This window comes from Ostrinia furnacalis, unplaced genomic scaffold (genome assembly GCF_004193835.3).
Source record: "Ostrinia furnacalis isolate ACB-3 unplaced genomic scaffold, ASM419383v2 OfSCF7590, whole genome shotgun sequence".
In the NCBI taxonomy this organism is placed as follows: domain Eukaryota; kingdom Metazoa; phylum Arthropoda; class Insecta; order Lepidoptera; family Crambidae; genus Ostrinia; species Ostrinia furnacalis.
The window spans coordinates 680,009-706,471 of record NW_021137829.1 but is presented as its reverse complement, the minus strand read 5'-3'; the positions used below and the strand labels follow the sequence as shown (position 1 = coordinate 706,471).

Sequence of the window (26,463 nt, the reverse complement as noted above, 5' to 3'; positions counted from 1 at the left end):
AAACGAACTGTGTCAGCTCAAATGACGGCGGAGCCAGCGCTCGGAATCGCAATATGTCCGCGAGGGTTGGGAATAACCTCCTTGTCTGGGATCCTTGAGGCGCCTCCTCGTACCTAGGGGAGGGCAAAACTCCCCACCACCCCATCAACCCCCTCCAGCAGCGCGGGGTCCGCCCTGGCCTCCGGCGGACAGGTCTCCAACCTTTGGCCGGCGTAGAAAAAGAGGCCCCGAGTATAGGAGCGGGCATACCGGGACTCCGTAACCCCGGTGCCTCCTTGAGAAGTGTCTGGCCACATGGGAACTGATGTGCTTCCCACATAATATGCAAAGTCGATATTCCCTTGCCGCCCCCCCCTGGGCCGATGGAGTCTAACCCCAGCTCTGCAGTAGAGCTGGGGGAGCCCCGTATGTTGCGGGTGCATGAGGGGGGGTGGGCATGGTATGTATATTTTCCCGCCGCCGAAGGGCGGGGGAGAGGGAGCGGGAGAAAGCTGCCGCCGGCGGAACCCGGAGCCGGCCAGGGGACGAGGGTGATAGGGCCCTGGGAGAAGAATGTCCCGATCCCGGCGACTGCGAGAGCGAAGGCCCCGGGGACCCGATTGGAGATATTAGTGGGTCAATACTGGCCATTCCAGCCAGAATGGTTCCCACCTCCGGACGGGCCAGGTCCCCCGGGCCCCCCAGATCACTTCCGCTAGAGGCCAGGGCCGGTGTCGCGACCGCGGGGTCTGCGCCCGCGCCAATGGACCGGCCGACAAGCAGGTGGCTTTCCTCCCTAGCCGGCCCCAGGATGGTGTCCAAAAGCACTTTGTTCTGATTGTGGAGCCCTAACAACTGCGATTCGTATTTCCGGTACCCCTCCAGATTTTGGAGGAGTCTCGTGTGCGCCTCCCTAACAGCCACACACCGAGGGCTGACGCAGCGCGGCTTGTTAGACATTCACACCTTTCAGCCTATTTCGATGTTCTTCATATATTAAACCAGCTCCGCTAAATAATTGCTCGCTGGCTACACTGCTGGGGGGAGCTGATAAGTATTGGCGAACTATAGGCAAAATATGGGGGTATTTGTGCGCATTTCCATTCCACCACATAAGGGGATCCTCATGAAGAGGTAGTCTTTTTTCTTTCTTGTACTCCCGAAGGTGTCTGTATCTTTAAAAGTAAATTGGGCTCCATCCCCTTCAACCCGCACAAGATGTGCTCCAGGCGCTTGGCCGCGGCAGTGTTCTAAGAGGAGCCCGGAGTCTTGGGGGGAGGAGACGTCGCAGGGGCAGGCGCAAGATGACGAAATCTCGAATCGGTGCAAGTAACTGAGGTGCGCCCCGTGTCCCAAGACAAACTGCGTTAGTTGATATGACGACGGGGTATGCGCTCGGAAGCGCGAAAAATCCGAAAGAGTTGGAAATAGAAGTTTTGTCTGGGACCCCTGAGGCGCCTCCTCGTACCTCACCTGCCACGCCTGGCAAGTCTCAGCCCGAAGGACACCCTTGACGTGCGACATGGGGAAGTTACAGTCATCTGGGGCCCTCCTCATAACCGCCGCCGCCCCAGCCTCCATGTCCGCCCGGACATTGCGCGGGATGGCAGCGTGGCCCTTGACCCAGCAGAATCTAGGGATGTGACATTGTAGATAAAAAATTGATTTTTAATTAATCGGTTAAGAAAAAAATCAATTTTATTATATAAATAGTTTTTTTCCTATTTTTTCAATTAATTTCAAAATAAAGGCCATTTTTGCATTATATCAATAGATTTATTCATTAAAAATAAACAACAGAATCAGTAAGTTCTTATACAGTGTGAGTCACGTTAAAGTGTACATATGAAAATATGTGAAACTAAACCTATTTTTATCGACAAAAAAGAGGTCAAAAATTTTTTGAGATTTTTTTTAAAATTATAGATTTTTTTTTCTTCCAATTACTTCTCGTAAAGAAAACGTAATAACTTTTAAACTAAGAGGTATATCCTGATAAAATAAAAACAGTAATAGTGCTAAATAACAGGTGATACTAAAAAAATACATAAAATACCCAGAAAATGCCAACAAATAATAAAAAATGATACTTTTTGAAAAAAATGTGCTTAAAAATTCGCATTTTTTTGGTTATTTGATAAATTTCTCAAAAAAATGCCCCTATAATAGGTGTTTTTTTATTACTTTGTATTATTGTCTATCGTATTATCTTTGTAAAACCAAAATTCGCATGTCTCTATCCCTATCACAACATTTGCTATGTATAGTTTAGAAATAATCGAGTGAGATCACTTATCGTTCCATATGTATAACCACCCTGTATAATCCGGCTGTATCTCCAAGTCACCTAGATACATTCCATAGCAGCTATTCAGGTACATACATTTACCAATTTTGGTGATAAATAGGCATTTTGTATTAGTTTTTGTATGACGCCTGAACAAAAACAAAGGGCAATAATTTGGTGTTATACATAGATTTGGAATATAAAAAATATATAATTTAACTAATTAAGACATGACAAAAAAACTGAGGTATGTCTCGTTTCTGTCGGGTCTGGGTCACAGATGACCGTTCTTCTTTTCCACTATTTTTTTGTCTGGCAGATTTGTGGTCATTTTGAAAGAAAACAATATTTTTAAGATATATTTATTAAGAAATAACATTAAAATTACACATTATGTAACAGAATACAAAATTATAGCAATTTTTTAAAAGATATCCTTGAAATTAAAGTATGAAGTCATCTTCAGATGATTCGTTTCCGGCCGCATCATCATCGTTAAGCTCCGATTGATACGACTCTTTGGTACCAATTAATTTTACCACACTGTTTGGGATTTCATAGTCGTTGCAGCATTTTCCTACCAACTTCATACTGCAGCGTACTCGTAATATAGCACTTAAAAGATTAAATCCCATCCTGTTTCTCTGCTTGNTTCTAACCATTGCACACAGATAATATCTTGCATGCTGCTTTTCATGTTACTACGTCACATTTTCAAAATCCGCGCGGAAAATCGCTCCGAGCGGAAGAGCGCACTTTGAGCTTGAATATTTCAGTCATTTTTAAAGATATCAAAAAAATAAAAATACAGTATTCATTCTAATTTTTTGTAGTTTTTTTTGGCATCTTCAACAAAAATTGTGCGCCATGTCCATTGTAGAAATTGTCGTAGTGAAATACTTTATTAAAAAAAAGTATTTTGTTTCATTTTTGTCTTCCGATATTTTAATAGTTATCCTGCTTTTGTTAACCCCAATATAATCGTAACAATTAAGCTGGCCAGTGCTGAGAAGAAGGTACGCAAAAATGACAGCACCTTTGTCAATCAGTTCAAAAGATTATGAAAAAATACTGTATCCGAACATGAAAACCTTAAGGATTTCCTATAATTACTTTTATTTTTCAGACCTCGACGACCTAGAACGCGGCACAGCCATAACTCCAGAGATGCTATGGAAGGAAAACAGATCGATATGGTGTTTGCGGGTCGAACCATTATGGGCAGATTTCTGCGGCGCGAGAGCAACTAACTATAAACCGGCGCCGTTGCTTGACGCCACGCCACTGTCGGCTTGGGTGAGTCCAAAGTAAAGTGTACCTTATGTGGAAGGAGGACAGGTCGATATGGTGCTTGCGGGTCGAACCATTATGGGCAGACTTCTGCGGCGTGAGGGCAACTAACTACAAACCGGCGCCGTTGCTAGACGCCACGCCACTGTCGGCTTGGGTGAGTACAAAGTAAAGTGTACCTTATGTGGAAGGAGGACAGGTCATTATACTGCTTGCGGGTCGAACCATTATGGGCAGATTTCTGCGGCGCGAGAGCCACTAACTATAAACCGGCGCCGTTGCTTGACGCCACGCCACTATCGGCTTGGGTGAGTCGTCCAAAGTGTACCTTATGTGGGAGGAGGACAGGTCATTATGCTGCTTGCGGGTCGAGCCTCTATGGGCGGACTTCTGCGGCGCGAGGGCGACTAACTATAAGCCGACGCCGTTACTAGACGCCACGCCACTGTCGGCTTGGGTGAGTCGTCCAAAGTGTACCTTATGTGGAAGGAGGACAGATCAATATGGTGCTTGCGGGTCGAACCTTTATGGACGGACTTCTGCGGCGCGAGGGCTACTAACTACAAACCGGCACCGTTGCTAAACGCCACGCCACTGTCGGCTTGGGTAAGTATAATATTAATAGGTTTATTTACTTTGTTGGTTGCCTAACTTGGCATGTTCAATCCCCACGAGAGATATTAAAAGCACTTTAGTAAACTTCGCATGTAAGTCATTACATTTTATCGGTTGCAATACGGTTTGTTTTTCCCATGCATTAATCTAAGGCATCGCAGCATACGCTTATAGTCGACTAAATGAGTTCTTTAGTAAAATAGCCTTATTGAGCAATGTCTTAGTTCAGGACAGCCTGTCTAGTGATACAGACGACGACAGGACATCAACCAGTTTTATTCACGTAACAAAACTTCAACGACAACAAAACACTGAGTTGCGATCCTATTGAGTAATCGTTCTATCGAAAATTACTCTTGTGAATACGTATTTAGAACTGTTTTTCAACGGGACGATGTAACAAAACTTCAATGACAAGTTTGACAACAAATCGCTGAGTTGCGATCCTATCGAGTAATCGTTCTATCGAAAATGACTCTTGTGAATACAGATTTAGAACTGTTTTTCAATGGGACGACTTCTGAACGTCAGCGAGATCTTGACTGTCAAAATACGTGAATTAGGCCACAGGCTCTATATCATCTTGTGTCCTTGCAATAAGTGCTATTTAGCGGGAATATAGACTGTGTCAAATTATTACAAACCAACTTGTTCTTCCCACAGCTGTGCTTCGACGAGGGTTTCTCCAAGATCTACTGCGTGGCTCGCACGTGTGGCCTAGCCGGGCTTCAGCTCAACCACTACCAGATGTTATTCCTATTGCGACAGCTGGAGCGAGTGTCAGAAATGGCGGCCTGGTTAGCTCACGATGCTGAAAGGCAACCTCAAGCAGAGACTGGGTAAGTAAAGGTTTGTTTGCGTCTGGAAAATGCATAAAATTGCATGCCGGTGGCATTCGGAGATTAGTGGGATATGTGGGAATCTCCCTGTCAGAAGAGCAGGTACTTAGTTTGGTAGAACGCGGGTCAAACGAGTCGTTCAGGTGCGTGCCCCTATGTGACTGCCGCAGTCTCTCCCTTAAGATATCACTAAGGCCTCCCGCGAATTAGGCGACCACGCGGCCTTGTCGCTGTGACCAACATTTTGTTCTATGGTATACGGGACTATTCCCACCGCTGCAACTCCTATGTAGCCAGGATCTGCAGCTTGACCGTCATTAAAAACCCAACCAGTAAAGGTCAAATTTGTCCCCGGGGAAAGTATTTTTCTATGGTATATGTAAGTGCACGCATTACGTGGCCTGGCCAAAGCTCTACTGCGTGACTCGCACGTGCGGCTTAGCGGGGCTGCAACTCAACCACTACCAGATGCTATTCCTGCTGCGACAGTTAGAGCGAGTGTCAGAAATGGCGGCCTGGTTAGCGCACGACGCGGAAAGGCAACCTCAAGCAGAGACTGGGTAAGTAAAGGGTTGTTTGCGTCTGGAAAATGCATAAAATTGCATGCCGGTGGCATTCGGAGATTAGTGGGATATGTGGAGCTCTCCCTGTCAGAAGAGCAGGTACTTAGTTTGGTAGAACGCGGGTCAAACGAGTCGTTCAGGTGCGTGCCCCTATGTGACTGCCGCAGTCTCTCCCTTAAGATGCTACTAAGGCCTCCCGCGAATTAGGCGACCACGCGGCCTTGTCGCTGCGACCAACATTTTTTTCTATGGTATACGGGACTATTCCCACCGCTGCAACTCCAATGTAGCCAGGATCTGCAGCTTGAATGTCATTAAAAACCCAACCAGTGAAGGTCAAGTTTGTCCCGGGGGAAAGTATTTTTCTATGGTATATGTAAGTGCACGCATTACGTGGCCTGGCCAAAGATTTACGTGGATCGCACGTGCGGCATAGCCGGGCTTCAGCTCAACCACTACCAGATGCTATTCCTGCTGCGACAGCTGGAGCGAGTGTCAGAAATGGCGGCCTGGTTAGCTCACGATGCTGAAAGGCAACCTCAAGCAGAGACTGGGTAAGTAAAGGGATTTTTGCGTCTGGAAAATGCATAAAATTGCATGCCGGTGGCATTCGGAGATTAGTGGGTTATGTGGGAATCTCCCTGTCAGAAGAGTAGGCACTTAATATGGTAGGACGAGAGTCAAACGAGTCGTTCAAGTGCGTGCCCCTATGTGACTGCCGCAGCCTCTCCCTTAAGATGCTACCAAGGGTTAGGTGATTAGGTGACACATTAGGTGACCAGGTCGCTGGGACCAACTATTTTTTCTGTGGTATATGTAAAATGTAAGTGCTCGCATTACGTGGCCTGGCTAAATATTTACTACGAGGCTTGCACTTGTGGCCTAGCCACTACCAGATGCTATTCCTGCTGCGACAGTTAGAGCGAGTGTCAGAAATGGCCGCCTGGTTAGCTCACGATGCTGAAAGGCAACCTCAAGCAGAGACTGGGTAAGTAAAGGGTTGTTTGCGTCTGGAAAATGCATAAAATTGCATGCCGGTGGCATTGGGAGATTAGTGGGTATGTGGAGAAGAGAGGTTCCCTGTAAGACGAGAGTCGAAGCGAGTCGTTCGGGTGTGTGCTCTTAGGTGACTGTCGCAATATCTCCCTTAAGATGTCACTAAGGCCTCCCGCGAATTAGGCGACCACGCGGCCGGGTCGCTGCGACCATATTTTTTTTCTATGGTATACGGGACTATTCCCACCGCTGCAACTCCTATGTAGCCAGGACCGTCATTAAAAACCCAGCCAGTAAAGGTCAAGTTTATCCCGAGGGAAAGTATTTTTCTATGGTATATGTAAGTGCACGCATTACGTGGCCTGGCCAAAGCTCTACTGCGTGGCTCGCACGTGCGGCCTAGCGGGGCTGCAGCTCAACCACTACCAGATGCTATTCCTATTGCGACAGTTAGAGCGAGTGTCAGAAATGGCGGCCTGGTTAGCGCACGACGCGGAGAGGCAGCCTCAAGCAGAGACTGGGTAAGTAAAGGGATTTTTGCGTCTGGAAAATGCATAAAATTGCATGCCGGTGGCATTGGGAGATTAGTGGGTTATGTGGGAATCTTCCGGTAAGAAAAGCAAGTCTTACTAAAACCGGGCGGGGTCGTCAAAGTCCTTATATTAGGACGGAATTGCGAGCTATTGTCCGGGCTGGACAGCTTACATAGACATTACTTCGCGAAATCGCGACACTACCCCAGACTATGGCTCGCTCCGTCAGAGCAAGCGCCGGCCGGCTTGAAGAGAAGTAGTACCACCCCAGTTCTTCGCTAACGGCGCGCGTGAAGGTAGTCGCGAACTTACGCGTGGTGGAAATCCTCTGCCAAAGACGAGCCAAGATTCGGCAACCTTTAATACATATTCTATATTAAAGAAATTATTTTTGGTTTTGTTATAGTAACCTCTTCCGTTTAAATGTTCCATTATGCAATGGCCTATAATAGTGATGTATCAACTCTTGCAGAGCAATAGTGCTGGGTCTGGTGGTGCCAGCAGTAGAACTGACACTCGTACTGCCTTCAAGCTGTCCGGGGCAGGAGTCCTCTAGAGACCTGGACAGCGTCCCGCTGGACTCCTCCAGCTTGCAGGACTTAAAGATGGGTAAGCATGAGAGCACGTGACTTCCACTCTAGCAGAGCAATAGTGCTGGGTCTGGTGGTGCCAGCAGTAGAACTGACTTTGGAGCTGCCATCAAGCTGTCCTGGGCAGGAGTCCTCTAGAGACCTGGATAGTGTCCCGCTGGACTCCTCCAGCTTGCAAGACTTGAAGATGGGTAAGAATCTGTCTTTGCAAAAAAATACATCATGGTTATGTCAAAGGGGTGTATTATACTTTCGAAAATTTGTGAGGATGGGTGGAAAGTTCTTTACTACTCTTTCACGCAAAATTGCGATGGATTTCGATGAAGTTTTTCAGTGTTATAGTTTAATAAATCGAGTTCTGAAAATGATGTCGGAGATCATATCAACTGGTATCAGACGAGCACGTGTGACCGCTTCTCATGTGCTATATGGACGTATTAGGCCCGATTCGACCAAACTTTTATCCGAGAATAACTCCTGGTATAATCGGCACATTGACAGGGAAATATGTCAAAATGACAAGTTTATTCTGAGATTAAAAACTCTTGTTTGGTCAAATCCACCTGGCTTTAGTCAAATAACCTTGAGGATTAAATGTGAAATGTTCCTATGAAGACTTATGTTGAACTGATATAATTTTAGGTTCGGAAGCGACAATGGCTCCGTCTATGCTGGACCGCGACAGCGGAGTGTTAGCCACCACGGCTTCAGTCGAGGTGTACTCGGCGCAGCCGCTGCCTGCCGAGGAGGTGCCGCCTCCCAGCCCTGGGCTGAGCTTTGGAGGTAAGAACTGAACTGCCGAACATAAAACCTCCTCCGTTTTTGAAGACGGTTAAAAATAATTCATCATCATCACCATTTCAGCCGCAGGACGTCCACTGCTGAACATAGGCCTCCCACAATGATTTCCAAATTGACCGGTTGGTAGCGGCCTGCATCCAGCGCCTTCCTGCTACCTTTGTGAGGTCGTCTGTTCATCTTGTAGGTGCACGTCCCACGCTCCTTAGTCCTTTAGACACAAGCACAGCTTAGTGTATCAGCCGCTAGAAAAACTGTTTTTTAACCTTTTGTTGGCAAACAAAATACCTTTTTCCTTTAATTTTGAGACCACCATTAATTTGCCACTGTAGACCACTGCCATGAATGAGACTGCCATGCCCATGAATGAGAGCGACAGATATTTTATAAAACTGCGATGCTGGATAAGGCTTGTGAAATAAATCTGTTGAAAAACACAACTGGGATATTAAATTTCTTATTCTATCATCTTCCCAGGCTTTTCGTCCATGCGTCGCGGCCTGACGTCACTAGTGACGTCGATAGACAGCGCGCTGACCCGCGATGACGCTCGAAGCGACGCCGCCTCCACGGCCAGTTCTGATAGCGAGCGTTACGTCGTAGTGGGACTAGCGGCCGAGTCACCTGATGACGCTGACGTCGCCTTCAGGCAAGTAGCGTGACGTCACCCGCTGCTAATGACGTCACCCGCCGCCAGTGTCGTCACTAGTGACGTCGATAGACAGCGCTCTAACCCGCGATGACGCTCGAAGCGAGGCCGCCTCCACAGCCAGTTCTGATAGCGAGCGATACGTCGTAGTTGGATTAGCGGCCGAGTCGCCTGATGACGCTGACGTCGCCTTCAGGCAAGTAGCGTGACGTCACCCGCAGCCTGACGTATCTAGTGACGTCAATAGACAGCGTGCGACGCTCTCAGCGACGCCGCCTCCACAGCCAGTTCTGATAGCGAGCGATACGTCGTAGTGGGACTAGCGGTAGAGTCGCCAGACGACGCTGACGTCACCTGCAGCTAATGACGTCACGGATGAAGCGACGCCGCCTCCACAGCCAGTTCTGATAGCGAGCGATACGTCATAGTTGGATTAGCGGCCGAGTCGCCTGATGACGCTGATGTCGCCTTCAAGTAGCGTGACGTCACCCGCTGCTGATGACGTCACCCGCGGCCTGACGTCACTGGTGACGTCAATAGACAGCGCGCTGACCCGCGACGCCGCCTCTACGGCCAGTTCCGATAACGAGTATACGTCGTTGTTGGATTAGCAGCTGAGTCGCCTGATGACGCTGACGTCGCCTTCAGGCAAGTAGAGTGACATCACCCGCGGCCTGACGTCACTAGTGACGTCGATAGACAGCGTGCGACGCTCTCAGCGACGCCGCCTCCACAGCCAGTTCTGATAGCGAGCGATACGTCGTAGTGGGACTAGCGGCCGAGTCACCTGATGACGCTGACGTCGCCTTCAGGCAAGTAGCGTGACGTCACCCGCTGCTGATGACGTCACCCGCGGCCTGACGTCACTGGTGACGTCAATAGACAGCGCGCTGACCCGCGACGACGCTCGCAGCGACGCCGCTTCCACAGCCAGTTCCGACAGCGAGTGTTATGCTGTTATTGGATTAGCGGCTGAGTCGCTCGATGATGCTGACGTCGCCTTCAGGCAAGTAGAGTGATGTCACCCGCGGCTAATGACGTCACCGCCACTCGCCAGTCCTGACTAACATTTTATCAATGTACAGCTTATAGCAGTTCACTCTTGGGTCGTCCAAGAAACGCCACAAAACACGATCTTTATTAAGCCAGCTATTTTCTTAAAGAAGTCAGTCTATCGAACAAGTTCTATGCTATGTTTGCCGATACATGTTGGTTAGAGAAGGTGTGGAGATAAGAGATGTTGAACAACAGTCTAAAAGGACATTTCAATTCTAAACGTCTCTAAACTATGTTTTAACGCGCGTGTAACTTTTATAAGTAAGGTAAATGACCTGAGAATGATTACTTGCAGAGAGTTCGAGCACGGTCGCTCGTCCAGCGGTGTAGAAGTGGCAGCCGAGGTGGTGGAACGCTCATCCTCCCCCAGCGACCATTCCGTCACCAGCTCCTGTAGGAGGCGGGATGTGGTATGTAACTGGTTCTCTTGCCCTGTTGGTTCGGCAACTGAACCCAAACTACAACCCGGTTTAATTACCAGATCAATATGCCAGTCAGTTCAGTCCCTTGTCCCCGGACTATACCAAACGTCAGTCAGTAGTTTAGAATGTATAAAATGCAACCATTGTTTTTTTATCCACAACAAGAAAATTCTTGGCCTGCATCTCACGTGATGGAAAGTGATGACACTGATGATCTTATTATTCGAATAAAACAATTTTCCGCTGCTGCTTATTCATTTGCATTATGCTAAAGTCCGGTCTATTTGCAACATAATTACGCGCGAGCGATAAGGATGGGTAGCTTGGGGTTATTGGACGAAATTCTACGTACTCGGCGACTGGACTTTACAATGGCAGTACAGTCCGCAAGTTATAAACGTCACGCGTCGTTTTAGAATAAGAAGTCTGACAACTTTATTCGATAGTGTTATCTCATCTTTTCCTTTTTTAAAAGCTTAGAGATGTATCTGTGATCATCTTGAGCCGTAACCTGTATTAATTTGTCCTTTTTGTCAGCTCCGAAGTTGTTAGTCCTTTATTTTCAAAGTACTTTATATCTAAATTTCTTAACCGCAGCCAATTTATCTCAGATATCGACCTGCACATGGCGCCTCAACAACATCCATTTAGTCCACCAAAGCGTCGGCGGACGGTCTTGCCTTCGTTTCGCGGCGGATGACCTCCGCACGGATGAATGCGCAGCCATACCCTGGGATGAGTTCCAGGTACGAATGTTGGATATTGTGTCCAATTTGTTGTTCTGCTTTGGAAACTGCAAGTTTACAGTTTAGTTTGAGGATTTAAAAAATCTGAACATTTAAATTTATTTTTTGAAATGTAGCTTTGCGTTAATCTACGTACATTTTATTGAGCAAACCCTTTATTATACACGTGTCCTAAGATAAAAAAAAACATCTTTAATCTTACTTGTACATTATTAGACAAACAGAAGTTGTGATGTGATGTAACAAATTCATTTTAACCTTTACTATTTCTATGAAAAGTTCCTAAAACTGTTTACTACTGAATATAAAAAGGTTTTCCTTCTCTTTAAAAATTAAAGTTGAACTTGATTATGTAAAAAAACCTATAAAAATACAAGATGTGATTGATTATGAGTAAACTTGTAGTTTCCAATACAATTTATTCTTCATAAACATGATATTTTGATAAAGCACACTCAGAATTCATAACATTTTATAAGTCAGTTCATATTTTTGTGTATTAAGAACTTAATTTTTTGTTTGATCATACATAATTCTTAAATTAAGATTCCAATATCTCTTTCTTATAACTTTTATAATACATTGAGAGCATTAACATTTTATAAGCAACAATATTTTTACTATTATTTATTTTCTTGTTATTAACTTTACTAACTTTGAAAAATATTTATTAACTTTCTTAAAATATACATTTCACGTTGTTATTTATCCGTTATTTTGTAATAAATACTTTGGAAAATCATTTACTAATCATCTCTGGCATGTTACATTTATCATTTTTTTATTTTTTTAAGGGTGCCTCTACCAAAATCGCGCAATATGATTTGTTTTTTTGGCCAACGACTGATTTATTTTGATTTTCAATTTACTGTTTTATTTTTCTGATGAGGTAATAATGTAATGATGCAAAACGAAAGTTACCCAAAAAGTAGTACGCTAGTGATCGTATCGCAAGGCGAAAATATTTTACAAAATCTTTCGTTCAAGAGATCGATTCAGACTGCGACAAGAAAATCTTCTTTTTTTCGCAATCGCAGTTGTCAGGAAAATATAAACTTTAAATTCAAATTAATAAGCAAGTTATTCAACACAAAATTCCGTTAGATTTTAAACTTTCGCGTAATAGTAAGACCCGTGTCTTACTATTTTAATTAAATTCTGTTAAATCGATACTCACAACTCAATTTAAGAGATTTTTTTTTATAAAAAATCGACGATATCATATAATTGGTAGAGACACCCTGCATGCCGCCGTCCACAGCCCATCCGAGATAACGCATCCGTTTGTATCAGGCCTGTCGTGACGTGGGCCCGCTGCAGCTGTGGTCTGCGAATATCGCGGAAATTATGTGGAAACGTTTTTAGATTACAATAGCTATGAAATTACCGGCATTTTGAACCCTTGAATTGAATCAATTTAAATCAAATTCGTGCCGCTCCTATATTTCAGGCACCGACTAAGTTATGCGCTTAGGGTCGCCTCTTACCACACCCGCGGGAAGAGTAAGGGTTGTGACAAATGTATTCTACTCTGCCGTCACCACACGGCTGTTACAAAATAGCACTTATTAATATTTAATGCTGCAGTGTTTACTTACATAAATACTCGTTATACATTAACGTTTCCGCTTAACCCTTCGAAAACTTCACAAATTCGCATCCCACACCTTCAGCGGTCACAGCCCATGTCAGACCAGCCCTTAACGGACTGCGTACATTATCGGGACGGCACGGCAGGTGTACCTTTAGGTGACGAGTAATGTACCTTATACCTTTAAGGCTACGGTTGAAATTGCAATGTAGCCGCTTCGGTATTCTTAAGCATGCCGTGGCTTGCTATAACCTTAACATTGCAATTTCAACCGTAGAGGTAAAACTATAAGGTAGGCGAGACTGGGTACCGTTGTAACAGTAGGTAAGGGGTACAAATGGAAGGGCATGCGAGCAACAAGACAAGTAAGGCTGTATGGACTTGTCACTAACATATCGTTCCTTTTGTACCCCTCACTTAACGATCATCCGAGTTGTTACAACCGTACCCTGTTACAACTGTACCCAGTGTACCCTACATATTATTCGTCACCTAAACAACCCTTGCGATGCCGTCCGGACAATGAGCGCTGTCCCTAACTGTTGTATGTGTTCTGGCGCCCGCTCGGCTATCGACGCAGACCCGTCTCAAGGTACGCGTGCGCAGTAGACAAGTAGCGTTACGTAGCCAAGGGGGTTTGTGCGACTCACGGGTGTTGCTGCAAGGTGTAGTGAACTGGCTGATCTAGTTTGCAGTTGGGTTTTTGACACAGTTGAGAAGCTTACTGACACTGATGAAGTAACGACTGCTATTGGTCAATTTCAAAGCTTCATTCTACATAACTATGTTTTAAAAAAAAATTAAAAGCACTCTTAGAAAAGTGGTAGTCTCCAAAGTTGATTTACAAAATTTCATTAAAATTAGTAAGAAGTAAATTAGTAAGTTCAGTGTCAAATATCAAATAATACGTAGATTAACGTTTACAAGAATTTTTACATTGCAAAACATAGCTACTAACATTTTGTCCATAAAATATGTTTTCTATACTTAAAAGTCTCAAAATTGGTGTCAAATTATCCAAAGCAACTTTACAATTCCTCGTAAACATTATAACACCCTGTAACTTACGCATTCTTGCAGCAGCGCCCTAATACCGTTTGAACGCTATATCTAATGTAAACTCTAGCGACACTAACGCCATCTGACGCTCACACAGGTACAGTACACGCTTGACTAACCGCATGCGACACTACCCGCACTACACATATGTCTAAAAGTGGGAACTGGGCAAACGCAAAGCACTGTAAAAAAAATGGGGTGGCGGTTTTTGGAAAATATTTACAATACTAGTTTATGTGAATATTTAGTGCTCACTTTGGGATTACAATTATTGCACACTACAAATTCCATATTGCCATGTTTTACTTATTCATCAGGTGATCCGTTTGCTCGTTTGCCTCCTATCACATAAAAAAAAAAAAATTCAAATAATAAAATAATATCCTTGGACATTTTACACTGCGCTTTTAGTCCCCAAATAAGCAAAGCTTGTACTATGGGTACAGGACAACGTCCATATTATCATACTTAAATACTTTTTGTATGCTGTTATTTACTCGGCTGCCCCTACTAACTTTGCGTCCCCTTCGGGAAAGACAAAGGCTTCCTCCAAGGATTTCTATAACGACCGGTCCTGCGCTGCCCGCATCCAGGGACTTCCCGCGACCTTCACCAGAGAGTTCTATGCAATTACAAGGCTGTGAGCTGTGAAGGTTTTGGAAATCTTATGTATTTAAAATGCCAAATTAACCCCTAGAGTGCATACAAAACTGCAGTGTCTCAAATGATGCCATTCGCACTTTCGACATGTTCACACAAATCTCACAATAGACATGATTAGCATGACATAGCTAGATGATGACAATAAGTCATTTATTAAATTATTAAAACGCTACAATGCTACAAAATTAGATCCCCTTGTTTAATTTAAAAAGCATGTTTAGGATTGTTGAATGAATTCAAATTCGCAGTCCGAAATGTGAGTAGACGATATTGAAATAAAGTTGAAAATGAAATATAGAAAATTTTAAATTAGATGTAGTGATTTAGAATCAAAGAAAAACATCGCAAAATATCACAAAACATACAAACTAACACAACGTTATTCACATGTTTTAAAGTGATCTTTCTGTAACCATGTTATATTGAAGGCTGGGTTGCACCATCTTACTTAAACCATAATAAACGTCAAAAGTCTGTCAAACTCCAAAAAACACCGGGTATTGTAAGATGATTCTCTATGAATTTAGGGAGAGTTGCATCATCTTATAATAACCGGTGTTTTTTTGAGTTAAATAACTACTAAGAAAGGCCACTTTGGTTTAAAATTAAATACTTTTCGCGGGAGTAATGCATGTTTGTGAAATCATCGTCATCTCATTGCATTATTAGACTAACTGCACTTGTAATAATAATAGACCTACCCAGTTATTTAGCTTTGTAAAATATTATGCTATATTCAGAAACTACTTTGGTCCCAAAAGCATGATAGAAATTGTAAAGAATACAATAATTCCGTATTTAATGTTATGATTAAAGTATACTTAAAACAATGACGTAAACGACCACATCATGCTTTTGAGATCAGTTTCTCTCTATCTCTCTTTACTTGAATCTCTATTTCTAAATATTATTTAACACATTTTAAATATAATACTAAAATAAGAATACATTTTTAATGCAATATTTTTTATATTAACCAAATATTACTAACACAAGGCTCTAAAATCTAAATCGGTAATGTAGTGTGAATAAAGTACATTGGAAAATATTTGGAAGTAGTGAATCATGTAAAGTGATTAAATACCTAAGAACTTAGTGAAAATAATACACACATACGCCTAGAGGTATGAAATAGACGATGTATTTTTAAACAAAATCTTTTCATCAAACGAAGGTTTATATCTTACAAAGCGTCTTTATTGTACCTATACACAAAAAGTACATCGTTTAATTATGTAATTTATAAACAAGAATTAAACCTTTTGACAACATCTGCTAATGATCGACTTAAAGCTCACTCAATAAAATCTGACTATATCAAAAGTTGCTGTGCTATAAGATACGACTACTTATAAAGATGAAGGACAAAAAGTTTCGGTCGATCATTGGCCTAAAAGACGTATTTACAAGAATTAAAATTCCAATTCTAATACTAACTACGAATAGACAGATTTCATATATGTGCAACTTCGTATGCGAATTCTAATTCTCCATAAACACGTCTCAATCTAACGGTGGAAATCTTGTAAAAATCCACCAAAACGAAGCGCTGAATGTCCTCTACCGCTCTAGAACAAGTTCTCGATGCGAGCGCGCGCGTGGTCGGAGCCCGCGCCGGGCTGCGACGAGCTCGGCGCCAGGGGCACGCCCAACGTGGCCGCGAGGATGGCGCGCACGCAGCTGCCGAGGGCGCAGGAACAGGTAACTGAGGCTAGGGGACACTTAAGTAGTGCTGAATCCACTTCCAATCAGTAACCAGTTCTAGATGCGAGCCTAAACGTGATATGAGTCAACTAGTCAGTCAATGATGCAGTCAGCACTCCCATTCGACCGCAAGAATGTTGCGGACGCAGCTGCCGAGAGCACAGGAACAGGTAATTAAATCTAGGAGACACTAAGTAACATCAAATGCTGAATGTCATTACTGATCTGGAAGCAGTTTTAGATGCGAGCTGAGACTGGCTCAAAATACGAGCCAACATAAGCCTGCGCTCAAAACTCCTCAAGTAAATGCAAGGACTTCCCGGACACAGCTGCCAAAAGCACAGAAACAGGTAAGTATAGTGTTAGTTGAACGCTATGAAGTGCTGAATATCCTCTACCGCTCTAGAACAAGTTCTCGATGCGAGCGCGCGCGTGGTCAGAGCCGGCGCCGGGCTGCGACGAGCTGGGCGCCAGGGGCACGCCCAATGTGGCCGCGAGGATGGCGCGCACGCAGCTGCCGAGGGCACAGGAACAGGTAGCTAAGGCTAGGGGACACTATGAAGTCCAGAATGTTCTCTACCTCTCTAGAACAGTTCTCAATGAAGCTGAATCCACTTCCAATCTGTAACCAGTTCTAGATGCAAGCTTAGACGTGACATGAGTCAACTAGTCAGTCAGGGATGCACTCAGCCCTACGAATTCGGCCGCAAGAATGTTGCGGACGCAGCTGCCGAGAGCACAGGAACAGGTAATTAAATCTAGAAGACACTAAGTAACATCAAATGCTGAATGTCATTACTAATCTGGAAGCAGTTGTAGATGCGAGCTAAGACTGGTTCAAAATACGAGCTAGCATAGAGCTGGCTCAAAACTCCTAAAGTAAAGGCAAGGACTTCCCGGACACATCTACCAAAAGCACAGGAACAGGTAACTAACACTAGGGGACGCTATGAAGTCCAGAACGTTCTCTCCCGCTCCATAACAAGTTCTCAATGCGAGCGCGCGCGTGGTCGGAGCCCGCGCCGGGCTGCGACGAGCTCGGCGCCAGGGGCACGCCCAACGTGGCCGCGAGGATGGCGCGCACGCAGCTGCCGAGGGCACAGGAACAGGTAACTAAGGCTAGGGTAAAAAATTATACCTTCAGTAGTATAAAGAGCTGAATGTCACTACAGTTTTAGATGCGAGCCAAGATGTATATTGAGCCAGCATAGAGCTGTACTCAGCACTCCTAATGTGACTATAAGGATCTCAAACGCAGCTGCCGAGGGCACAGGAACAGGTAACTAAGGCTAGGGGACACTTAAGTAGTGCTGAATGCACTTCCAATCTGTAACCAGTTCTAGATGCGAGTCAACCTGTCAGTCAGGGATGCGCTTAGCACTCCCAATTCGGCTGCAAGGATGTCGACACAGCTGCCTAGAGCACAGATACAGGTAACTATGGCTAGGGGTCACTATGAAGTCCAGAACTTTCTCTTCAGCTCTAGAAGTAGTTCTCGGTGCGAACCTTGCTAAGCGTGATTTGAATCAGTCAAAGATGAGCACAGCACTCCTAATGTGACTGTATGGATCTCAAACGCAGCTGCCGAGGGCACAGGAACAGGTAACTAAGGCTAGGGGACGCCATGAAGTACAGAATGTCACTAGCAATCTGAAATTAGTTCTCAATCGGAGCCTAGATGTGATGTGAGTCAACTAGCTAGTCAGGGATGCGGTTAGCAGTTAGCACTCTCAATTCGGCTGCAAGGATGTCCACACAGCTGCCGAGGACACAGAAGCAGGTAACTAAGGCTAGGGGACACTATGAAGTCCAGAACGTTCTCGACCGCTCTAGAACAAGTTCTCGATGCGAGCGCGCGCGTGGTCGGAGCCGGCGCCGGGCTGCGACGAGCTCGGCGCCAGGGGCACGCCCAACGTGGCCGCGAGGATGGCGCGCACGCAGCTGCCGAGGGCTCAGGAACAGGTAACTAAGGCTAGGGGACACTTAAGTAGTGCTGAATCCACTTCCAATCAGTAACCAGTTCTAGATGCAAGCTTAGACGTGACATGAGTCAACTAGTCAGTCAGGGATGCACCCAGCACTCCCAATTCGACCACATGGATGTCTCGGACACAGCTGCCAAGAACACGAGAACAGGTAGGGAAGAATGAGTACGGTTGTAACTGGGTACAACTCGAATGTTATATGGTATACGGGCGATAAAACAAATAAGGTTGTATTTACTAGTCGCCCGTATGCCCTTCTCCTTGTACCCCTCACCGACCGAGCATTTTTCGGTAACATTCCAGTTGTTACAACCGTACCCTGTTCTAACCGTACCCTGTTACAACCGTACTCAGTTTCCCCTAACATAAAGCTGGGGACACAACAATTTATGAGCGGGGTCAGGGACTATTAATAAAGCGTAACTATGTTAATTAATTTGCCTGCCTCAAATGTTATTTGTTACAATTGTTACCTTGAGTTAATTAGTACCACTCTCCTTTTTCGCCGGCAGTCGGCTGAATTCATTCAACCACAGTGCCCGTGCCGTGAAATAATCAAGTTTGTAATTTATTTATGTAAAAGCTTTATTACGCAAAATGATACAAAAGCATTCTCCGCCGGTTGACCTTTGGGTCATGTAGAGTGCTGTTGTGAGTAATTAGCGCTTCAGAAAGTCGTGATAAATAAAATAATGATACTTAAAATAAATAAATAAAAAAAAAATGAAGGATGCATGTTACAAATAATGCATTTCTGTCCTGTACGTGAACTTTTGAATCTAAAAGCTAGAAGCTACTCGTAATATTGAATCGAGTTTTCAACGTTGTTTCTTATAGTATCCTTTCTATTATACAGGGTGAAACCCCGACGCTAGCGCCGTTCGAAGAGTTGTTAGAAGCCCGCGTGAGGGAACTCAGCCTGGCCCTCAATATGAGCACAGCCCTCGCGCTCTCCGAGTTTATAGAAGATGAGGTCGTGGTGCCTCCCATGCCTTTAGAGGTAAGCATAAACATTTTTGGGATTTTACCCGTCTACGCCAAGGAGGGTTATGTTTTTTTATGCACAGCGTTTTAGCTTAAGAGGTTTCGTTAAATTCGTGTTAATCATGTGACTGACACCTAGTTTTCTTCGTCTTCGTTCAACCAAATGGCGTCCACTGCTGGACAAAGGCGCCTCTCAAGGATATCCATAACGACCGGTCCTGGGTATATCAATCAAATCATAAAAAACTAGCTTTTGCCCGCGTGAAATTTAGTCTTCTTTCACAGATCGTCATAAATTATAGCCTATATGTTATTCTGGGCTATAATAAATAATACTGTAAAGTTTCATCAAAATCCGTTCAGTAGTTTTTGCGTGAAAGAGTAACAAACATCCAAACTTTCGCATTTATAATATTAGTAAGATATAAAATGTCTGATGTTTGGCGTCAATTATGTCTTCAAAGTTTTTTTCGTGCTACCTATAGGTTAGGCTCTAACTTAACGTAACTTTTAAAAACTCATTTAAAACGATTTTTTTCAGACACTGACACCGTATGCTTGCACCCTTTTCCAGGTTCTAATAGAAAACGTGAAGCTCCATCTTGTAGAAGACCGTCCTACCCGCTCAATATCCTCCCCCCCACCTCAGCCTTTAGACATAGACCTCACCACCCTCCGCTTGACCAGAGACACGGCGGGCGTGGTCAGACTGGGCCCGCCCATTTCCACGCCTTCGACTGTTGCGTCACCGGCCACGCCCCAACCACAGCCGGAGTTAGATGAGGCCAGAGAGAAGATAGATAGCTTGAGCAGAGAGAATGAAGAGCTGAGGAAAAGGTTGGCGACGCTGGCAAGGATCGCTGAGGATAACAGGGAGCTTAGAGCGTGAGTGTTTGATGACATTGGTTAATTACAATCTGATATTAAATGTAATGCTAGATTTTATATCTATCTCCTATTGTGGCAACCAATCCTATTTTAGAAGTTTATTTACAATGTCGAGTAGAAAATTTGCATCTTACACAATCGTACGTAGTTGTTTTAGTTTTATTTATCTCCCCATAAGGGAGATAAATGTCCCCGTATCCGTAAGCAGGTTTCAAAATGCCATCGGGTCCAAAGCGTGTCGCTCACACGAAAATGCGCTCCCCAGTGGCGGCGCCCATGTAATAATTGAAAATAAAAAATAAATAAATATCCTTGGACATTTTACACTGCGCTTCTAGTCCCAAACTAAGCAAAGCTTGTACTATGGGTACTAGACAATGGATTTAAACATACTTAAATAATTTTTTTTTGTAAATACATACATACATATTATACATAGAAAACACCCAGTCCAATACAAACAAATATGTTCATGCACACAAATGTTTGTAATGTGCGGGAATCGAACCCGCAACCTCCGGAATAGTAGTGCATTTCGAACCACTACATCAAACGGCCGACTGCGTTATTCCTACCGCTTGCGCTCACCAGTTGGCGCCACTGTCTTCGCCACAAGCAACTGACAGGACCTTACTCACCAGCGGTGCCAACTGGTGAGCACAAATAAAGGTTTGTGCAATTAGAAAGATTTTTTCTAATTGCACAAACACAGTGGATACTAGATGGCCTGATGATGTTGAGCTTTATTTAAATTTACAGGAAAGTCGAAGAGGCAGCAGTATTACGTCAGTGCGCGCACGCCGCACAGCAAGAAGCAGCCAACTTGCTGGCTGACAAACAGCAGCTGCTCGAAGCTGTAAGAGTGCTCCAGGTCAGTATTGTAGGTTTAGGGTTCCATAATCAAAAAAACCGTTCAGTTCAAGATCTCGATCATTGACCTTGACTTGTATTTTTATGAATGCTGACCGAGCTGCATTTTCATACAGATTTACAGTTGCCACATCTCTCCGGGCTTGCTTCAGAATGCATTTCTTGATTTCGCCCATATTTCCATGTACAACGTCGCCAATTATTAAACAATACAGCATTCCGCTAATCCGTGATTTTTATTAGTAAACAAAGTGTTTCTAGGGAGGTGTCATACATAGACATGACAATATTCATAAGTGCACACGCACACTTCAATAATGACGCTCGGATTGCTCGGATCAAACTCCCCGCACCACGCGCTTCCCTCGACCAAAAAGTGGTGGGGCGCGTCTTCGTGGATGTAACGATCTATACTTGTACCTATGTTCGAATTGTGTTAGATAGACAGATAGGTACCACTGTTGCCTCTAAATAATTATTATTATAAATTTTCAGGAACAATTATCAGGCGGTTGTCGCGGCAAAAGATAGCGGTCGCGAGGCGGTCCCGCGCAGGGCTGCCTCGACTGCACCGCCTGCTGCGGAGACCAGCGCTCTTAAACCCCCAACCCCCGACCCCTCAAACCCCAAACACCCGAACCCTCAAACCCCAAACACCCGACCCCTCAAACCCCAAACCCCCAACCCCTTTAACCCCAAACCCCCGACCCCTCAAACCTCAAACCCTCGACCTCTCAAACTAGGGGTTGGGTCCCCTACATCCACTGTACAAGACCCGTCAACAGTGTTGACCACTGTGATAAGAACCAGTGAAGCCAAATGAATGGTGAAGTGAATGCCAAGATATTCAGTGACTAGTGTATGAAGACTCAGTGTAGTTTAATCCCAATGTTGTAAGATCCAAATGAGATTGCTTGAAGATAGAAGATGAAGCACATTATAAATTGTTGAGCAAAGAAACTAGTGATGTGACGTGTTTAATGTAGTTTTCTGAATGTGTGACCCTGAGTTTAATGGTTTGGACTTGGAAGATATTTCATATGCAAAGAAACCAGAAATGTGTCTGGTAGGCTTCCAACTTACACCGTGAAGAGTGTAGAGGATTTGACTGTTACTATGAGCTTTTCCGCCAATAAGGTGGCATGATAGATCAACTAGTGGTGGTGACAACAAAGTTATTGGAATAGCCTGAAAACTGGGGAATTATAAACCAACTAATGTAGACCTCTTCTAACATTCTAACAGAGGCCCAGTGATAATGGACGACCAGTAGTGTTGTGTAATTATAACTTTTCGTATTCTGGTTACTTCAGTGATTTAACTACCAGTAAATGTAGAACCCTGTCCTCAACGTTCGAGGAACATAATCGAGGCCAAGTTATAGAAGATAACTAGTGATTATGTATTAGCTACGAGCTATAGTTATCTATGTATACAAAAATCTTGTAATGATGTGTTATCTTTATAATTACGTAAGTATGGTGCAGCTTTTATTCGAATATATTTTACGCCATCTAAGACATTTTTGCCCTGATATGACCAGCAAGGAATATTAGTTACCAAGCAATTATACGTTAATAAGGTCCAGAATAGAGTACATTTGAAAACTTTACTTCCAATAACTATCATACTACGGAGTGCACTGCAGAACTATGAACCAAAGACAATTATATCATGTGAAGAGAGAATATTTATGGAATCATTTTAGTACTAGAAAGCTCTTGGCCTGCATCTCACCTGATGGTGAGTAACGATCAGGCCGAAGATGGAAGTGAGCTTCACCCGGAATCCTCAACCACAGAAGAACTGGCTATCTTACCTCGGACTGCCGGAACACAACATCAAGTCATATGACTACATTTATAACTTTCATGGAAACAGACTAGAAATCTAGCACAGTCGATGGTGCATCAAGCAAAAAACTGGGGCATCTTATTATAGTCGTCATAGTTGCTATTTTGCGACAATTTTGTCAAGTTTGCGGTTCACACAGCTTATGACCACAGTCTGTGGAGGAACACTATCTGTGGTCGCGATCCTCATCAGTGAGGGACCGAGGAAGAAGAAGAATGTCAAGTTTGCTGGCAACTGGACATCATTATAATTCAACTATAGGTTCTATTAGCTTAAGAACTCGAAGATCTCTTAAGGATTGTGGATTATACAATTTATTACTATGAGACTATAGAGATTGTAGTTGTTATTACTTACGAGACATGCGAGCATTAGATAAAAAGGTTGAAAAGATTACCCAAGTCTAGTAAGAGGTTTACCAGAAAATTACAACCTGTAGTTACAATAAATACAGTGCACGAGAGTATGAAACAGTCTCTGGAACTACGGACTAGATAATGTCTTTTTTTTAAACGTAGTTTCAGGGATTAAATTATATTCTTGCCTAAAACTTATAATATAGTTACAACAAACCACGAAAGAAATGAATAAATTGAACAAGAGAAAAAGTGAAGGTGAAATAAAACTTCACTCATTCAATGTCCATCATTGAATGTATTATATCGAAAATGTTTGCAGCTTGAGCTAAATGAACCTACGTGTCTACTGTCTAGGTAATACGAAATGTGATTCAGTTATTGTACTGTGTACTTACAGCGTGCATTTATTATATCATAGTGATGTAGGAAACATAGCTTTCATAAATCAAAGATACGTGTATAAATTTTATATTTATTTTTTATATATTTCGGTCTTCCTTTGGCATGAGAAATTGTTAAGAGTTTGATAAAAGTTTTTATGTTCAAGTTCAACGCATATGTATTTTAGAAATTCCAATAGGACAGATAAATCATATCAAATTTTCTGATTTTTAAAAGTTGAAAATGAATTCTTGTTAGATATTACGGATAAATAAGGTAAATTTATATTCAAGTAATGGAACACCAACATTTTTCTACCGTCTCTTATTGTGATACGCTTTGATGGGAATGGGACAAATTCTATACGTATTTTAATCTTAATAAATATAATCTAAGTAAAATACATTTTAAATAAGACGTATAGAAATATTAGCTTGAGTGCAATTTAAAGAATGTCACATGTTGGGCGCCATTATGTGACGTCAGACACCAGTGCAACTCCCAAAGAAAATCGTTTTAAAATAAACTCCGACCTAATCAAAGCGTATATAGGATTAAAATAATGTATTTTGGTAAATACTTAGAAGTTTCCATATATCGTTGTTATCAAATGTATCGAATTGTAATGTATGCGATATCATATTGTTCGGACTTTAGTAAATACATTTCATATTATACTTATTAATATATTGTTTGCGTAATTAAAAATGGCCACTTGAACAGTCTACGATTAGTCCAGCATTCATGAATATGCAAAGTTTTTTACTATGGAACTAAAAGCATTACTTGGCAATGGTTGATCTTAAATTGTGCTAGTGGGTAGAGTATCAATCTGCTGTAAAATTAATAATTTATCTTCACTTGATTTTGAAATATCATTGGAGAATTTTATAGCAGGTTGAATTGTAGGCAACCATACTAAAATAGAGTTAACGAGACTACCTCTTGAATCGGTTTTGATTTTCAATAGAGAGAAATACGGATGTGAAATATTGTTTGTTTCTATATCTACCCTTAACTGGGCTACAAGAATATGTGAGTTAATTATAGATTTTGTCAACTTGTGAATCCTATTTTGTAACCTCAATACCCGATAGATTTATACAATATTTTTAGGTATGGTAGCACTAACTTTCTCACAATATGACTTATATGGCTCTGCTAAACGGCCGCTTCTTTGCAATGCATTTTTTGCTATGTTATCATTTGTATATTAGATATTTATCAAACATTAATTACGTTTGGATAGCAAGAATATAAGTTTGTGCTCATATTTCCAAATTACGACTTAAATCATTATACTTATAGAAATGCTATTATTTTTGTGCCAAATGCGCCTGACTGTATTCTTTATTAATAAAAAGGTTGTAAATATTAAGATTCTATATTTAAAGAAAAGAATCATTTATTTTTCATTACATTTTATTTAGCTTTCCAAGATGTAGCTATGTATTTCTTATTTTAGTGTATAAAAATCTAAAATTTAGTGAGATTTTTCGAGATGTATTTTTAATGTATTACATAATTATGTCACTTGTTATGGAGACGCAATATAATATTGCCGATTATGTAGCTATATTGTATGATATCGTATATTAAGCTATAGGGTTGCCAGTACTATTGTTTTCATGCGTATATTTTGTCCCCAAAAAAGTGAAAAGGGTCAGTAACTGTGCTTAATCCTTCGTCCTGGCAACCCGGATTTTTATCTCCATTTTACTATTTGTGTGTTAGTATTAATACAAAATGTGCCTGTATCCTAACGTAGGTACATGAATAATCGCTTATAGTCGATTGTGGCTGCGTTTTTTGTACTTTCTATATTATTAAACTGCATAATTGGTGTCATTTGAGTGAGTTGTATAATTTTAGTACTCTCCGACTTTATGGACAATGTTGAATGTTGAATTTCTTAAGCCTGGCTTGTTTTCAATAGTTAGTAAGTACATTTATTTTTCATTGCTTGTTAGTAAACTTGCAAAATCAAGGGGTTTATTGAGCACACAGTGTATTTAAAAGCTCTAATCTAAGCAAAGTAGTTTAACAGCTGAACAGGGCTGAGATTCCCTTTTTCTTTGGGGCAGGTATATTCGAAATTTTATAAGGACAATCAAAGGTATTCTAGCAATATTTTATATTACCTTCTCCAAAGCCGAGAAATGTTCAATTGTCTATGTAATATTATATTCTTGTTCCAAAAACAAGGAATTTAATTATTGACATTGTCTATACAAGTCCGTACTTTTATACGTGTACCCAATAATATATTGGTACCCTTGTCCAAAATATTAGAACGTATTTAAGAAACTTTAAATATTAATAACAACCAAGATGTATTGCATCATTTAAAATGTATGAACTGTTGTTGCGACCTGTTTAGCTGCGGAGGAATTGTTAAAAATAAATTCATTATTCTATACATAGTTGTTATTTTATTTTGAAACAACCATCTGGAGTTTGGAGGAAAGAAAACTAATAGAATCGCATCGGCTTTTGAGATAAATTAGAGGCCAACCCATATCTAAAGCGATGTGCACCCAGGAGGCGTCAAGCTATTTCTTTACACCTGGAGCAGTAGTAATTTAATTTTCTGCTTTGAAAATAAAATCTCCAATTAAAATATAGATGTAAGTTTCAGGTTGTAGGCAATACTAAAATACGCACCCCCTTACCACGGTAATACTAGATAGTATTACCGTGCCCTTACTAATAAAACTTACGCGCTCGTTGAACAGTGTTATAAAGTAACGTTTAGTATGGAA

The 26,463-nt window shown here is 42.5% G+C and overlaps 1 protein-coding gene across 2 annotated transcripts; it reads left to right on the top strand.

The window, feature by feature from the left end:
* Positions 1-3,327: 3,327 nt before the first annotated feature.
* Positions 3,328-26,122, top strand: LOC114365420 (uncharacterized). 2 transcript variants are annotated; one of them, XM_028321991.1, is made up of 13 exons: positions 3,328-3,462; positions 3,614-3,713; positions 4,835-5,010; positions 7,575-7,711; positions 8,335-8,475; positions 8,968-9,139; positions 10,491-10,605; positions 11,229-11,363; positions 16,249-16,377; positions 19,222-19,365; positions 19,924-20,234; positions 20,997-21,108; positions 21,603-26,122. In XM_028321991.1, the coding sequence occupies exons 1-13, from the start codon at positions 3,350-3,352 to the stop codon at positions 21,636-21,638; spliced, it is 1,821 nt and encodes a 606-aa protein (XP_028177792.1). In that variant the 5' UTR covers positions 3,328-3,349; the 3' UTR covers positions 21,639-26,122. The 2 variants fall into 2 exon arrangements, with proteins under 2 accessions (XP_028177792.1, XP_028177793.1); XM_028321992.1 differs by lacking the exon at positions 3,614-3,713 and having other exon boundaries at positions 3,328-3,562.
* The last annotated feature ends 341 nt before the right edge of the window (positions 26,123-26,463 follow it).

Bases quoted from the DNA above. Each gene is read 5' to 3' on its own strand.
- LOC114365420 (XM_028321991.1), top strand. From the start codon at position 3,350: ATGAAAACCTTAAGGATTTCCTATAATTACTTTTATTTTTCAGACCTC. The intron at 3,463-3,613 runs GTGTTTGCGGGT...CAGGTCGATATG, and splicing joins AAGGAAAACAGATCGATATG to GTGCTTGCGGGTCGAACCAT. The intron at 5,011-7,574 runs GTAAGTAAAGGT...CAACTCTTGCAG, and splicing joins CAACCTCAAGCAGAGACTGG to AGCAATAGTGCTGGGTCTGG.